Consider the following 16,799-nt stretch of genomic DNA (forward strand, 5'->3'; position numbering starts at 1 on the left):
AACACAGCTGCACTCTGGTACTGTCTGTGCTGTTTGGATTTAGTTCTTTTTGTGGATTTGTTCCGTTTGATTTGTTTCCTTTCGTTTGATTTTTTTTGTACGTGTGTGTGTCTGGAACAATGCTATATTTGGGGAATGACTGGCATGCTTGGATGGGTTTGGGTGACATTTTTGGATTGTATTGGTTCTCTGGTGTCTGCCCAAGTGGATGGGGGCGCACCTGTATATGTCACTCATGCCATAGCCCCACTCATGCATGTCCGTGTGTGGAATGGGCTGCCCTTTCACCTTTGTTGTTTAGTGAGACTCTTTTGATAAATAGTAGTGATAAGATATTTTCTCTCTCTAAATTATGGGTTTTTCCCCCCATGTTTTTTTTTAGAATCCCATTTGGACATCGTGACTATGCAATAATAACTGTCAGGATGAAACTAATTCTGATATCGCAACCAAAACATGACGCGTCCCTTTGTTTTATTCACTTTTTGCTTACAGTCAGGGCAGGTTTCCACAACATTTTTTTAAATACATCCATGGTTGTATCTAATGGAAAGATTCTTTGTTAAGGTTTCATCTCTCGAAACTATATCTTTAAGAATATGATCCTCTAAATTAGCTACTGAACATTTTCCATGGTAGCATGTGACTTTGTGTACCACAAAGAAACATTTCTTCAGATGCCATCAAGGTCAGGTTACCTCCTGCCCAAGGTAGTAACAGAGTAGATATTAGCAGAGAGTTAAAGCAGTGAGAGGATACATGTAGAGTAGCTCAGAGGAGGAAAAATCAGAAGCCCAACTTTTGTGAGTAATTGTAACAGTAGATGTGGTTTAACCATTTGGATGTTGGACATAGGGATAGCTCGTTGTAGAAAGCCTTGCCCACATGAAGGACATGTCAGTCTATTGTACTTATTACCATGTCTGTGCACAATACAAGTCAGGTCCCAGGTAAAAGTCCCTTCAGTAGAGTGTGTGTTTGTTGACATCTGTCCCATGCAACGATCATATGAATCCCATTTGGATCGACACGGTGTACTTTGGAATGCTATCTATCCTTCATGCCCCTCTTGGCCGTTTCTACTCGCCCCCCCTACGCACACACACACACACATACACACACACACACCACACATCACACCCACCACTTCCCAGCTTTACAACTGCACAGAGGTGCTTTGAGGTGTTTAAGGCGGGGAGGAGGGAACGTGTAGATGTGTCTTGACTTTAAGCCCCAGTGTGTGAGACCTCCAAACCCACTTTGAGCCTTTTGTTTTATTTTTTTGGTCTGTTTTGTTTGGATTTAGAATCACAGTCTCCTTATTCTATCCCCCCACTTATGCCCTCCTCCTCCTCCTCCTTCTCCTCCTCCTCCTTCCCTTTCTCCAAAAACCCAAACCCCTCCCCATTCCCTCTGCGTACTGTACAGTATGTCTTTGTACATCCATCCGTCACTGTCTGTCCGCTTGTCTCCCTCTGTCTGTCTTCCTGTCTGCTGTCTTGCTGCTTGAGTCTGTTTTGTTCTGCCTTGTGTCTCTCATCCTTGTCTTCTCCGTCTTGTCTATCTGTCTGTCTCTAAGTCATCTCTTCCATGTGGTTCATCATGTTTTACTTCTACATCTGCGATACTCCTCTCCATGACCTTCGCATCCCAACAAACATTTTGACGTTGAATAGATCTAGATGCTGTGGTGTTGAAAAGCGGTTTCAAATAAAGTTGCGTCTGTACAAGTCCATGGCTGATGCCTCTATCAATGTAATCCCAAGTCCTAAATAAATTCAATTTTTTTTTAAAGTATCTTCTAATATTTCCTTTTAAAAACAAGGTAGAACCTGAATATCAGCCATTAACTACAATTTTTGCAGCATTATTAGCTATTTTTCTACAAAGCTAGGTTTAGGATTTTAAAACAAACACCATTGTGCCTCACCTTAGATTTATATTGGCAAATAAACCCTGCATTTTATATGACACATGTTTGTGCTCATTTAGGGTTGAGCCTCCTGCATGCAATTACCTGTCAAGTGCTTGCTGGGATGCCTCTCATGAACACACAGTGTTTTTGCTAACTCATACTCTCGCACCGTCTAACTCGCGCATACTGTACACACGCACACTCATATCTATACCAACGCAGAAAATATATACGCCTTTGTATATACACATACACACACAGGCAAGTACCCAGTGCCTTTCACGCCCTTCCTCTGCGTCTCAGACTCATTATCAACCTCCTACCACTCTGATTTCCAACTCCTCCCCATGAGTTTTGAGGTCCAGCCCAGTCTCCCTCTCTGAGCTGTCATTCTGCCCTTAATTCATCTTCTTCTCTCTCTCCCTTTCCCTCTGTCTCTTTTTCTTGTTCTCTGGATTTCTACTCTCCGTTGATCCAGTTCTGTTTCTTGACTCCAACACTCTGTGATACTAGACTCTCCAGCTACAATTACTGTAGTTCTTTTTTTATGTTAGGCACACACCTTGTTCCTCAGTAGTTACTTTGTGTTAACTGGGACTGCGATGTGACAATGTGCCACCAACACATTTTGTCACATTAGCTGAAGAAAAACAAAGTTTACACTGCATTGAAGCGGGTTACCCCCCTTTTCCCTCCTCCAACCTCCCCCCCACTTTCTCTTCCTCTGTCACTCTTTGCTCCTCTGTTCCCTTTCTTTCTCTCCTCTCCTCAGATGCCCTATCCTCTATCTTGTAATTCTTCTTTCCTCTCCAATCGTCTTTTGTCTGGGCATGCTAGCGACCCTTCAGTTATATTCCTCTATGCATTTTATCTCAATTTTTATATCTGATTTTGTTATCATTTACTCCTTAATTTACCTCGGTCTATTTATGCATGCTGTCTGTGAAACTGATAGCTGCATCTATCAATGGAACCGTGTCAGATCTTAATAAGGCTTTGTCCAGTGGATCTACCCTAAACCACAAAAATCTGATTAAAGTTTCTCATCTTTAAGAAATCTAGTTAGTAGAGACAGGTGTCAAGTGCAAACTTGAGTTAGAATGTGTGTAGAGACCTTGTAGAGATGCTCAATTTCTCCGTAACCCTACACTTCCTGTGCTACGGGAGAAGCCAGCAATGGCCTACTTCCTGTTTGGCATGAGTGCCGGAGAGGACAGGAAGTTCCAGATTGCCATCTTGGCCTTATGTGATAGCATTATCACATAGCCTTTACCGCATACCTTCATAGTTGGTGATCAGGTTATGTCCTAGTTGTATACATGTCAGCAGTTGAGCCCCAAAGATGAGAAACTCGTAATAGATTTTTGTGTCTCTAATTGTGCTGTGATGGGTCAAATATTGGTCAATGGAACCTTGTTGCTATGAATCGTTGCTTTACTGTTAATCTATATTGTTGTTGAAGCAGTTCTGTTAGTTTAGTTCCTTCTCATTATTTGTTTATTTCTATGTTTTTAAAAGTCTACTTTATGATTTTCTGTTTTAGTTCACATGTTGAACTTTTTTTGTTAAGTATTTCCTTGAGAAGGGTCCATTTTCATCGGCCTCTCTTGTTACCTCTCTTTTTCTCTTTTTTTTGACTCCCTTGCCCTCTTTTGTCATCCTCTCCCCTTCCTCATGCCTTCTCCCAGTCCGGCGGGTCCCTCCTCGCTTCTCCATTCCACCGACGAGTCAGGAAATCATGCCCGGAGGCAGTGTGAACATAACGTGCGTTGCGGTGGGGTCGCCCATGCCTTACGTCAAGTGGATGCTGAACTCGGAGGATTTGACGCCAGAGGACGAGATGCCAGTGGGCAGGAATGTGCTCGAACTGGGCAGCGTTCGTGAGTCTGCCAACTACACCTGTGTAGCCATGAGCAGCCTTGGCATCATTGAGGCTGTGGCGCAGATCACCGTCAAATGTAAGAGATAACTGTGCTTGTTTAAGAGATTAACTTTGGCAATGTTTGAAGCATACAGAACATTAAAATCATTAACATGTATTGGTACCGTGGTGTCGGGGCATTTTGAGGAAACTTCGAAGCTTTCCCTATTTGCTACAAGAATCTTCAGTCATGATGAATGAGTTTTTCTTATTGCCTTCTCTTTTGTCACCATCACAGCTCTCCCCAAGCCTCCAGGTACCCCTGTGGTTACTGAAACCACTGCCACCAGTGTGACCATCACCTGGGACTCAGGCAATCCAGACCCAGTGACTTACTATATCATCCAGTACAGGGCAAAGTCCCCAGACAGCAAGTATGAGACAGTGGATGATATCACCACTACACGTTACAGCATTGGTGGCCTCTACCCCAACACAGAGTATGAAATCCGCGTCTCAGCCGTCAACACAATTGGCCAGGGTCCTCCCAGTGACCCAGTAGAAACCAGGACTGGAGAACAAGCCCCAGCTAGTCCACCACGGAACATTCAGGCCCAGATCATTTCCCAAAACACCATGATGGTGCGCTGGGAAGAACCTGAGGAGCCCAATGGACAGATCAAGGGATACCGGGTTTATTACACCATGGACGACTCCCAGCCCATGAGCCTCTGGCAGATCCACAATGTCCAGGACAGCATCATCACTACTGTCCAGAGCCTGGTTCCTCAAGAGACTTACACAATCAAAGTTCTTGCATTCACTTCTGTAGGCGATGGACCCTTCTCAGAGCCCATCCATGTCAAAGTACTGCAAGGAGGTAAAGAAATGAAAACTATTTGTGTCCTTGTTTCTTATAAAATGTTGTGTCTTTACTCAGTTCTAGTAAATGCCATAATGTCCTCCGCTATCTTCATCAGTTCCAGGTCAACCGTCCAAATTCATGGTTGGTGCTGTGTCTGACACCAGTGTTGAGCTGACCTGGGAACCTGCCTATGACAAGGAGGGAATTATAAATTATGAACTTCGCTACTCAGAAGGCAGTTTTGGGACCCCGGTAAGAAGTTTCCTTTTTGAATTTCATAACCTTTTGCACTAAAAGGTTTATACTATCTGCTAATGGTCCAACATTAGATTCATCTACAACCATTTTCAAATCTCGGCGTTAACTTAAACTTTTCTCCATCAACAGATGAAGAAAACCTTTGGACCCACATCTGCATTTGTGGTGGAAGGGCTCCGCCCAAACACAGACTACCAATTCTCCCTGGCAGCCATTTCAAACAAAGGCATCGGAGCCTTCACAAATGACATATCGCAGAAGACCCTGCAAGCCAGTATGTAACCTTTTTATTGAATCTTCTATGGTGTGTTCTCTGTGGGTAGTCTAACAAAGGTATTCTCCCCAGGAAAGCAGCTGAATAATTGTTTTGTTATTTTGGCGGACCCTAATTGAAATGATTCCTCACGAGGTTGTGTGTTCTCTTTTCCTTGCTTTTTGACTGGAGCCCGTTTCTTTCCTCTACTGCGTCATAATTTTTTAACCCTGCCTGTGTTTTGGGCATAAACTGGGTTCAAAGCCGATGCAGAAATTATGAACTGTATATCAAACTGACTCGACCTTAACTGATGTTTTCATTTTAATCTTACCTGCACTTGACCTTCATTTTGTTAACAACAATGTAACAGTATAACATATAATATATATTTTACACCGTAGGTAAAAGTGTTTTTTAACTAAATTAACTGCTTGTTTTGTGGAGAGTTGAGATGGAAATTAAACCACAAAGGGCTTTGGAGTCATTTATTTTTTATCCAGTGTTTTACAACCTTTTCATTTCATCTTTTCTTATTTACTTATGTGGCTCTGGTGCCAAATGTATGAGTGTACCCAGCCCTGTCAAACAAATCAAGTCCACGTGGACTGACGATTTTGGCAGATTTTTTATTATCCTTTCGTGTTTGTTCATATTTGCTTTTCCTTGTTCAACAGCAAGTGCACTTCCTTCCACCTGACAGAGACACACAAAATGTCAGTTCTCCTCTAAGACCACCAAGGCTCTCATATGAACTGTATTTGGATTTGGGGGGAGGTGCATTTTGAGTTAAGTTTAGTCAACAAATAAAAAAAAAAAAAATATCAGCAGTCTGCAAACGTACTCACATGCTCACCCCTGGAATATATTCCAGCATATCAGTTCTGCACTGATTACTTTATTTTAAGGATGGCAGGAACACATCTGAATTATTTAAAACAGCCGGCTAAAAATAACAGGAGTGGTATCATAGCACACAGCAGTGCCGGCTGTAGAGAAAGAAAATACAAACAGCTCATCCAAGCATATATCCAATAGCTGGAGGACTGCTGGGATGACAGGCTATGAAATTCACGTCTTTTTGAGTTTCACAAAGCCGACAAAGATTAACAATGATGTTGCGTATTGACATTTAATACATTAATGGTAAAGAACCTGGCAAATGGAGCTGGATTTGCGGGATTATGGGCGGATCTGTGTGAGTCATTGTGGATCCTGATGATAAAGAAAATAGAAAATCACACACTCACATACATATTCACTACCATAGTGGCTTTATTTATAGGAAACAGCTTGGAATGTGTTGCAGGGTTTCAATTAATTTACATTTTCAACAGGACATAGGAGAGCCATGGTGGTGAGAGTAGACTTCATTTTTAACACATTTTCTGTTTCTACCAGTGCAACTTGTTGGCTGTGCCCCCACATCTGGGCTGTGGGGGCTTGGGACCAATCACTTCACAGTTCTTTTTGTTACTGCTGGGCAGCAGAGCTACACTGACAGTGCAGAGTCACTGAGGAGAGCGCCAGTTGCATGCAACACTCACTCCTGCCCGCTGGGGGTGCTGTTGAGAACCAGGCATGAAAATATACTTTTATGTTCATCCAACCCCATTTCTGTCTTGGCATCTCAGAACTGTGTTTGTGTGTTCACATCATCACCCCGTCGATGTGTGTTTGTGATTTCCTTACCTCTGTTTTTGCTTTTACTCTCGACCGGTAAACCACAAGCTGAATGGATTGGATACACTTCTCTCTTCCTGTTTCATCACCCTGTTCTAGCTCTGTTTCCCTCTTTGCAACTTGTTCCCCTGCGCAATGGAACAAAAGCTCTCCTTGGAATGGCTTGTCATCACCTTGCTCACTCTCTGTCCTCTTCTTTTTAATTTTTTTTTTTTTTAATTCAGATATTTTTAGTTATTTTATTATTTGATTTCTAGTCTGAAAGAATATTGGTTTGACATCTCTCTAGACAGTGGCTACTGCTATTTACGTTATTTAAGCTCAGCATAGCTATTAGCAGCTATACAGCAACACACGCAGTTAGCATTGACATAGTCTTTCCCATTCAGCATATGGAAGTTCACCCTGGTGCTTTGCTCAAGTCTCCACTTGAGACGAGGGACTCTTCCCTTGAACGGCCTCATCCATACAATTACAGTGGATAGAAAGGATGACTGCTGGTTTATAATGGCATCTGCCCGGCCTCCGTAGAAATTTGATACTTCTTCCCTGGAAATGAGTATCACTCTATGTTTGGAGCAGCAATAAACTCAGTAAATATTGTGTTCCACATAAGTGCTAGCTCCCACGGCAAGATAATCAAATCTTCTTTGGCTGTCACATCAAGGTTAACTGCAATCTCTACCTTCTCTATCCGTTCTATTTCTACGGGGCAGGGTTATTCTCGTCATTCCAGTGTTTCTTTCTAATGCCCTTATCAAGAGTCCCTGTGAGACATGTCAGTCGGTTTCTCACTGCTGAGGTCAGAAAAGTCGTACACTAAGTCAGTCAAAGCGAAAGATTCCCTGCAACACAATAAATAACTTGATCTTTCGGATGATCTGAGGTAAGTGATCGTGTGGCCGAGGGATTCAGTCTGCTGTAACCTTTCTAAAAGAAGGCTGAATGAAAATGTATAAAAAGGAAACATTTTCGCGGTGTTATTTCTGAAACATCAAGAGGGGATTGGAAGCATTGAATAGACCAGTCTTTAAACATGACACCGCTTTATATTAGAGTGACGTGTCTGTCGTTTTGCGGCTCACACAGGTCGGGAATAGAAGCGTTTCTGCGAACCCGAGTCAGTGAAGAGCGCTGTGTAAGTAAGTAGACACCTAGGACAAGACTCCTGGAAACTATACTACCGTAATAAATGTTATATATAGGCCAGTTGGATACTTTGCTATGAGACTATACATTTCAGCCCGGATTTGAATCCTCTGCAGTGTGTAGCAGACTGAAACCCTTCGCCACTGAGTGAAAAGAAAGTCAGAAAATGTGATTTCTCTGTTTTCTTTGTTTTCCATTACTTGTGGTACAAAATGTTTGAAGAATTATTGAAGTTTGTACTCAGTCAAGGCAGCATAACCAGGGGCTATTGTCATGAGGACCACTCTGTCAAAAATTTGTGTAGTCATTGTACAAAAAATAAAAAAAAACCTCTCAGTCTTCATGATTGAAACTGAATATTTGATCAAAGAAATCTGCATAAGCTTTGTCGGTCTGTATTAAGGACTGAAACCAAAACACAAGATTTAACAGTACACGAGTGGCCCTCATTCAGAAGCAAGGCCTCTTGGGGTATGCTGCCACAGTCAGATCAGGTTGAGAGACCTTTTTCTGTGAGATCATTCAGACGCGGCCGGAGTGGGTCCACAACCTGGGAGGGGTTCCCGGCATTCCTCCGCTGTTCCCCAGTTGTAAGACGTGGTAACGGCCTCAGCGGGACCCGGGGAGTGGGTGTTAGGGGATCGTAGGCCCTCGTGAGTGGCAGATAAGAATCCCATTTCATAACGTCAGAATTAATTTCATGCTTTGAGAAGAGCCGAGAGCCTGGCCCCTGGATTGTCAGGCTTTGTTACACATTTAGATTATACCTAGAACCTGCCAGCATTCAGTCAAGTGCTATCTCTCAAATTAAAGTGGCGGATTCTAAATCCTCTGTATTTAGCCAAACAAGCAGTTTAGCCCCCCCCCCCCACACACACACACACACACACTTACTGTAATTGCAGGAGGTTTTTAGATGTATTGGAGTATTTGTGTGTGCCACAGCCCGGCCATTTGGCACCGGGGGGAGGGGGATTAATTCCATAATGATCTACAAATACGAACATCCTGTCATTCGAGGCCTCTGGTGAAAATACAATTCAGATGCAGACATGTGCTCCGATAGCAAAGCCATCGGCAATCTGTGTCATTCTGAGAGGTGACAACAGGCAGTGAGTGATGACCTGCGGAGCTGAACTGTGGGGCATTAATGTGCGCAATTAAATAAATAAAGATGTCCCGCTAAAAGCACTTTAAATCTGAGGGTAGTCATCGTAATTAGGTATGCCACCCATTGCAGACTTTGTACTCCGAGCCCCCTGGTCGTATCACAACAGACTTTAAAGTCAAAGAGAAGGATATGAATGCAGACATGACTGATTATTTGTCAAATAGCATTTATGAAACTGTTTCAGGGAAGCTTCAAAGAAACCTCAAGTGAAGCATTAGCGCAATTTCTTCTTTTGTGGTTGTATAGTTCTAGTATCCATAATCCGACCACTGGCCTTCATGGGATTTGCACTTTATTAAAGCTGTGCCCAAGGCGGTCTTAAACCGTTATCGGGCGCAAGGGGGCCTGGGCACTGTGATAGCATGGACGCTGTCAGAATCACAGGCCGCCCCCTTTTCCCCGCGCCGCAAAAGATCGAGAACTGAGAACTGAGCAATCATTCTTGACGTGGAGAGTTTGCGAATACAATGTGAGCAGAGGAAAGAAGCTGAAAGGCTCAAAAATCCAGTAAGACCATAAGTAAATAAGCCCATTGGACACAGAGAGGGGTTTGGTTACCGTGGCTGAGGTCCTGTCCCATATGTTGTGTGCTGGAGAGCCTGTCTTTAGGAGGACTCTCTTACAGTCAAAACTCCGGTTATTTTATTTCCATTTTTCTTTAAATGTATTCACAACACTATAGTTAAACTTTTATGAATTCAGAAATACATATTACCTGTGTTGGTATTCTCAATATTGCACTTATCTTTATGACGACAAATAGGCGCAGGGCTATGAAATGGGATTTATCTGAGCAAAAACATTAACAAGAGGGATGTTTGTGTACAGAGGAATGGAAAAATCTGGGTCTTCCCCTCTCGCAGTCTTGTGGACCCTCCGGCCCAAAGCTACATGAGTATTTAACAGCCCTGGCTACAGCACACAGCCAACTCTCTCCCTCCCAGCATCTCCACAATGGGCCCAAAACCAACTCTCAACTAATCACAGTCATTGAAGATGTTACTAATTGGAAATGGGATCTGAACATTTTGTTGCACACTGTCTGGGAGGAAAAGGGTTGTTGCTCACTGACTCCGGAGTGAGCACGCTCTGGAGTCAGGTGCTGGTGGTAAGAAAGTCTCCAAAGTGTAGTATTTGTGGGAGTCAGGTACGTATGATGCAGACGATGCTTGTGTTTTCTTTTTGTTTGGTCGTTTTGTGTGTTTTTTCTTTGAGATGTTACATGTTCCTTTTTGTTTTTTTGATGATTGTTGTGTGTTTAATTTTTTTTTTTTCATGTTTTCTCATTAGTGATCATCTTGAACCTTAACTGTTGTTGTGGTTCTTTCTTTCGAGTCACCGGGGTTACAGAGAAATTCATTTCCCAGTACCCTCCTTCAGCTCATCATCTTTAATTTTGTTTTGGAATGAGAACATGCTGCCTTTTCCATGGGTGTCATTTGATTTTTATCTTTTAAGTTGCAGTGTATGGCATGCCTGTTTTACAAAGTGCTCTTTCATTTCGCTTTGGATGTCAGATTTTTTTTTCTTTAAATCTTCACATTAAAGTCAGGAAATGTAATAATGAAATGGACTTTTCAACAACAAGATGGAGGCAATAGATTAAGAACCAATGTAGAGAATCCCAATAAAACCCAACTCTGAATAAGAAGTTAAACGTTTTATCGTTGCTCGCACATCAGGCTCTCTGGACAAGCACAGGCTGTGTATGAGCGCGGCAAAGAGAGGATGTGAGAAGCAACGAGTTTGATCTAGAAATTTCACAGATGTATAGGTTTTACTTTATGTTTTTGAAAAGTACTGAAGGCAAATTCAAGTGAGTATATTGAAAAGCATTTTATACTGCCCAAAGAAAAAATCCAAAAATGACATTCTACACTATTGCCCTGTTAGATTGAATAATTGTGGCATTTAGGGTAAGATGGACGCTATTTGGTACCCAAGGCTTCGAAAGAATGTCTTGTATAATATAGCTAGTATATACATGGAAACGATATAAATACATGAACTATATTCATCTTCTTTTAATGCTGTCTTTATGAACATGGCAGTTCATTGTAAGGCGTCGTGTAAACAGCCCTGCTGTCTGTAACAGTCATTGCAGAGAGCCTGAAGGAGAAGTTTAGTTTTCGTGACTGCCATGTTTACCTGAGTGCTACATATGCTAAGGACTAAAACCTCATCTCAGGGCCTGGAGATAAAAACAGATGTGTTCCTCCCTCTCCAATCTGCGTGATGAAACTAGCGAGGGTGGATAACAGGTTTAACACATTCAATATAGGCTTTTTCAAGGATTATGTTAGCAGGATGGAGGCACATCTACCCACCTCCTATATGGTTTTGCATTACAGGACAGAACAGATGGTTTCTAGTGTTAGTCGGGCTGTTGATCGTTTTTAATGAGGTGAATTAATTAGTCAAAATCTTTTTTCTTGAAAAACAGGTCAATTTTCTCAGCAGTAATGTTAAAAGACTTGTAAAAGAACCAAATACTATTGATCTTACTGTTTAAAACGTTCCCAGGAATCTTTAATAGGCAGCCATCTTGATTCATTATTACACAAGCTAGTACCATTGTCCATTCATGCCTCTTTTGTTTGCTTGATGGTTTTATTTTAATTTGAGTTTATTTAACATTTTTTGCCTCCGTCTTTGTTTTGCAAATTTTTTGTTTGAATTATTCTTATTGTTTTTGTTTGAGTTTTGAATTTTCCTTTTATCATTTTCTTTATCTCTCCCATCTTTTTTATTTTTTTGTTTTTCAATCCCTCCCTTCCCCCCCTTTCCCAACCTCCTCATCCTCGACCCCCCCCCCCCCCCGCCCCTCCTTCCCCCGCTGTCCTCTCCACCTCACCAGAGCCCTCAGCCCCCCCTCAAGACATTAAGTGCAGCAGCACCAGCTCCACCTCCCTGCGGGTAAGTTGGCACCCCCCGCCTGTGAAGAGTCAGAACGGGGTCCTGGCGGGGTACCGGGTGCGCTACGAGGTGGTGGGCCCGTCGGAAGGCCACGACGACGAGGCCCCAGACGAGCCGACGGTGCCTGCCACCGAGGAGCAGGTGGATCTGCAGCGACTGGAGAAGTGGACCCAGTACCACGTCACCGTGTCGGCCCTCACCGTGATAGGGCCGGGCCCTGAGAGCGAGCCCCTGCTCTGCCGGACAGATGAAGATGGTACATAAATCTCCGATGCTAAACTTTATCATGAGAGGAAGTTATTGTACGTCCACCATGGATGTGCAGAAATGTCCATCCCACAAGCCAGAATTAGAAAAATAAGTGTTTCACAAATTGGTCCGACTACTTTTCTAAATGTTGTGGTGTCAGTGATAGAACATCTTTGTAAAAGGACCACATGCTGCAGCTTTAACCATCGGACAGTAAACAACTTGCAATGCATAACACGCTTGGGAAATCAAGAGGGTTGCTATTAAAAAATAACCAACCATATGTAATTCATAATAGCTACCACATCCGATATCCTGCCTCGATCTGTATGCTTTTAACAGTATCCCATCGCTCAGCAGAGAGCCATAAGCATTTATGAGTGCATTACACTGCAAGGCCGTATCCATTTGCATTCATGGTAGAAACAGTGGGTTGGAGGTTAAACAAAGAAGGTGTCCATCCACTAAGGTCGCAGCAGAAATCTTCTGATAGGAAAACTTGGTTCACTAAAAAATGATTGATAACGTTCAACCAGTCCTTACTGGACCACAGTTACTCCACTGAGATACGTGTCACTGTAAGAGTGTTAACCAATGTGAGGCCCTGTTGACATTCCCTATACTCATAAATAGACGTTTGGTTCTTTCCACTATTGGTTATTCCTCCACCTGTGCGACAGGTTTGACACAAAGAAAATGAAAAGCAAAGAAGCTTGCAAAAAACATCTCATCCTCAAAGGAACAAAAAAAGAAGAAGAAAAGATTACACATCCGAGTGGGATCACAGACAAAGCAGCAGAGCAGTTGAAAAGTAAAGTACATAGAGTGACAAGCAGAGATGTAAGAATGTCAAAGAACATCTGAATCATTGATGGATGGCTGACAGTGCCTTCTATCCTCCACCAGCCATTTATAGCATTTTTTCCGACACTGATCAGAACAGTGGAGACTATCTTAAATTCTCTCCATACCTTTTGAAAGACACTACTCTTTGAGTTTGCCAGGATAAAAGCTGAAACTAAGGCACCAAGTGGGGCAATTTGTAGGGATTATTATTAAGAGTTTTATTAGTGGTGCCTCCCATAACATGACATCATGACACCGTTTTTTGTGTCATGTATTTTGTGCCTCGTGAAATAAAACATTAACGATGTACTTTTTGTTAAACTTGTGAATCCAAACCACAAATATTCAGAAACACATACTAACTTCTTCATCTTGCTATCCATAGTTCCGGGGGCTCCTCCGAGGAGTGTGGAGGTGGAGGTCCTCAACTCCACCGCACTTAAGGTGATGTGGCGCTCCATGAAGCCAGGCAAGCAGCACGGTCAGATCCGTGGTTACCAGGTTCACTACGTGCGAGTGGAAAATGGCGAGTCGAGGGGCCTGCCCCTCATCAAGGACGTCATGCTGGCCGATGCCCAGGTATGAACATCTCATTGCTTCCTCTGTAAAAACTCGATCCATCAGAAATACCGTGCGTCAAGGAAGTTTCCGCTCACAGGAAATTGCAAAAATAGTCGTGTCTGCCTTTGAATCTATTTTCATCAATGAGCAGAAATAAATTGACACAGTTAAACCGATGTGATTATTAGAATTTTACCGACATAGATTGTAAATTGTGTCCTTCATCATTGCCTGTTGTGGCCGTGCAAATATCGAATAGCACGAGAGGCAAATGGGGATTCGCTTCCGTCTTGGATTTCATTTCATATCGCTGTAATTTCTTTTCCCCTCAGCCCACAACAAGAACTGTAATCAAACCTTCACTCATCCTGTCTTCCCTTTCCTGCCTGTTTGGCTTTCATTAGGAATGTGTAGACCCCTGCTTTATGGCAACATCCACTATGACATTTCTGATTGTGTGCTTGTATCAAATGCAAAGACTCAAAGAAAATGCTGATTATAGTGTTTCTGTGCCTGGGGCTCGTAAGAACAAAATTGGCAAGAAAACATTTCAACCAAAAAATCTGCCTCCACTGACAGCTCGAATTGTAATCAAGCTCTATAATGGCAACGCAGTTTTGAAGGAATTCTGCCAAATTGGGAATGTTGTGCCCAGTGTTAATCATTATATTATAGCCTTGAAGTGATGTAGGGTAAAAAGACACTGAAAAAGAATAGCTGTTTGCATTGCTACATTTTCTGGGGGGGTAAGAATCTAAATCTATTGTTTACAGTGAGTCAAGGACCAATTCAAACCAAATGCCACAAGCATCACATTTATAATTTTGGTGACCCACAAATCCAAAAGTAGAGCTTTGATAACTCAGATTATAAGATCGTAAGTTATTTTAGGTTCTAAATCACGAGATCCAAGTGGATGAATCCAGCCAGAGCTCACCAAAATACAGTTTTAGTGCCTTCTTATGAAACCTTGCATCTGAATCTCCTCACTGCTAGCTATCAATGATTGAACACTGAGGTAACCAATCGTTAGCTGCACAGCAACTTGCTGTGTAATCTCCAGGGCCACACAGGCAGATCTATTCAACCCTCAACCTTGTTTCAACTGCTCCTCATAACTCCGGCTTCAAACAGCATCTCTTTCTCCTGACCTCACAAATGGCAGTGACCTATTTCTGATACCAAACCCCTCTGCTCCCGAGCCTCTGATGCCTCTCTGTCTCTCTCTCACAATCCTATTTCTTCTTCTCCCCTTTTTCTTTTCTCTCTCTCTTTCCCTAAAAAAAAATGCTTTCTCTCCTGCACTCTCCTCTTTGGCGGGGGGGGTTAGTGGGAAACGGACGATACAGCTGAATATGTGAGTACGAAGTTTCGCCTGAGTGCTTTGTTTAGCTGAGGGTGTAAACAGCGGGTATTGCATCAACCTGGTTGGATTCACGGGTTACACAGCCCCTCCGGTCTTTCATTCGATATGTTTGGAGAGTAAAGGTCTCACCTCTGCTCTCTGACCAGCCAATGCCCTTACTATTTCCATAAGCCACTAAGGGAAAGAAGCACAAACTTTCATTGCCGTCCAGCTTCTACAAAATGGAGGCTGATGCAATATCCACTGCCCACTGTGCCTGGAATTCTAATTGTACTCGTGCCATGCTGTGTGTTGATACAGTGTGTTTTTGTCTTGTGATCTGGTGCTGTGTTGTGGTTTCTTTCTTTTTTTCTTTGTGTGATTTTCAAACCATGTCTTTTATTTTATTTTTTCTATGTGGTACCTTAGATTTAGTGTTATGCCTTGAGTTCTTATACCGTGTGTGTCTTTTGCTGAAAATACTGTGAGAAGCTTTAGTAGTCGATGTATGATCTTTGTAATTTTCTGTAAAATCTCCATCGCATACCCGATGATCGCTTACAACCGCAGATCGTGCCCTTACTTTGAACCCAGATTGAAAACCTCAGCCCATCTGCATTACGTGAATACCATCTCAAGTGCAACACACTACTTATACCTCATTTACCTTTATTGACCTCTCCCCATCACTCTGCCAACCAGCCTGTTAAAAACCTCATTCTGCGTCCGTTCAAACCGGCTCCTTTGAAAGATTCATTAGAATTGATCGGAAGCTGCTCTTTGAAGAGGACTCAAGGAAACGTAATGGCTGCGGTTAGAAACTGCCAGCAAATAGCTCGGATGTATTCAGCATACATTAATCACAAAGTTAAGATGTTGATTGGAATATTGCTACAGGAGTAAGAGGGGGCGGGGGGGTGGGGGCACCTTCCCATTTACATTTATAATGTCCCTCTTCCACCAAGACAACTCTGAGGATTGACCTATTGTAATGGTCTCCCACTACACAGGGGGAAATGCTACATTTAATGCATGCGTAGTGAAAATTAATAAGGGAACCAGGAGACACTTCACTCAGATTAACATTCTGTACAAAGCAGCTCCAGCTGCATAAAGTGGGTTCATATCATCAAAAATTCAACACACATTTTGACATTTTCCTGTTTCCGTCTCTCCCCACGTGTCCCATAGGAAATGGTCATTGGAGGACTCAAGCCAGAGACCACTTACTCCATCACGGTGGCAGCATACACCACCAAAGGTGATGGAGCCCGGAGCAAACCCAAACTGGTGGTGACCAAAGGGGCAGGTCAGCATAACAACAAATCTTTTCTATGTATTTTATTTTGTTTTCTCCTTTTGTTCAAGCGGAGATAGAGGCAGTGGTTATTTTTCCGACCTGTGGCTAAAGGGCATCTTGCTTGGGGGTGGTTCCTCATCATTCCCACACCCACTGACAGGTGGGTGTGGGACAGGTGTCAGGGAGCGTGACACAGCCAAAGGGGCCTGAGTGACGGCTGTCACTCTCCACCCTCCTGTCATGGCAGGCCTGCTGATATGCCAGTCAAGTGCCCTTGGTCTGTTCCTCAGACGGAGAGCTTCTCCTCTTTTATTATTTAAGTGTAAAGAAATGGTTTTGCGCCACGGGGGCCAAGATAAATAGAGAGGGGGTTAGAGGTGTGGGGGGTTAGAGGTGTGTGGGGGGGAGGCTCAGCATCCTTTTTCAA

At 42.9% G+C, this 16,799-nt stretch overlaps 1 protein-coding gene across 5 annotated transcripts in view; it reads left to right on the forward strand.

The window, feature by feature from the left end:
• The window catches only part of ptprsa (protein tyrosine phosphatase receptor type Sa), a 215,371-nt gene that overhangs the window by 148,333 nt on the left and 50,239 nt on the right, over positions 1-16,799 (forward strand). For 3 of the 5 annotated variants that reach the window (XM_062395296.1, XM_062395299.1, XM_062395297.1), the window contains 8 exons: positions 3,604-3,873; positions 4,075-4,656; positions 4,757-4,893; positions 5,029-5,173; positions 12,013-12,327; positions 13,552-13,745; positions 15,058-15,084; positions 16,264-16,381. In XM_062395296.1, the coding sequence (XP_062251280.1) occupies positions 3,604-3,873; positions 4,075-4,656; positions 4,757-4,893; positions 5,029-5,173; positions 12,013-12,327; positions 13,552-13,745; positions 15,058-15,084; positions 16,264-16,381 (1,788 nt within the window). The remainder of the gene's footprint in view (positions 1-3,603; positions 3,874-4,074; positions 4,657-4,756; positions 4,894-5,028; positions 5,174-12,012; positions 12,328-13,551; positions 13,746-15,057; positions 15,085-16,263; positions 16,382-16,799) is intronic. The other 2 variants (XM_062395298.1, XM_062395300.1) reach the window with 1 other exon arrangement.

This window comes from Platichthys flesus, chromosome 9, assembly GCF_949316205.1.
Source record: "Platichthys flesus chromosome 9, fPlaFle2.1, whole genome shotgun sequence".
Taxonomy (NCBI): Eukaryota; Metazoa; Chordata; class Actinopteri; order Pleuronectiformes; family Pleuronectidae; genus Platichthys; species Platichthys flesus.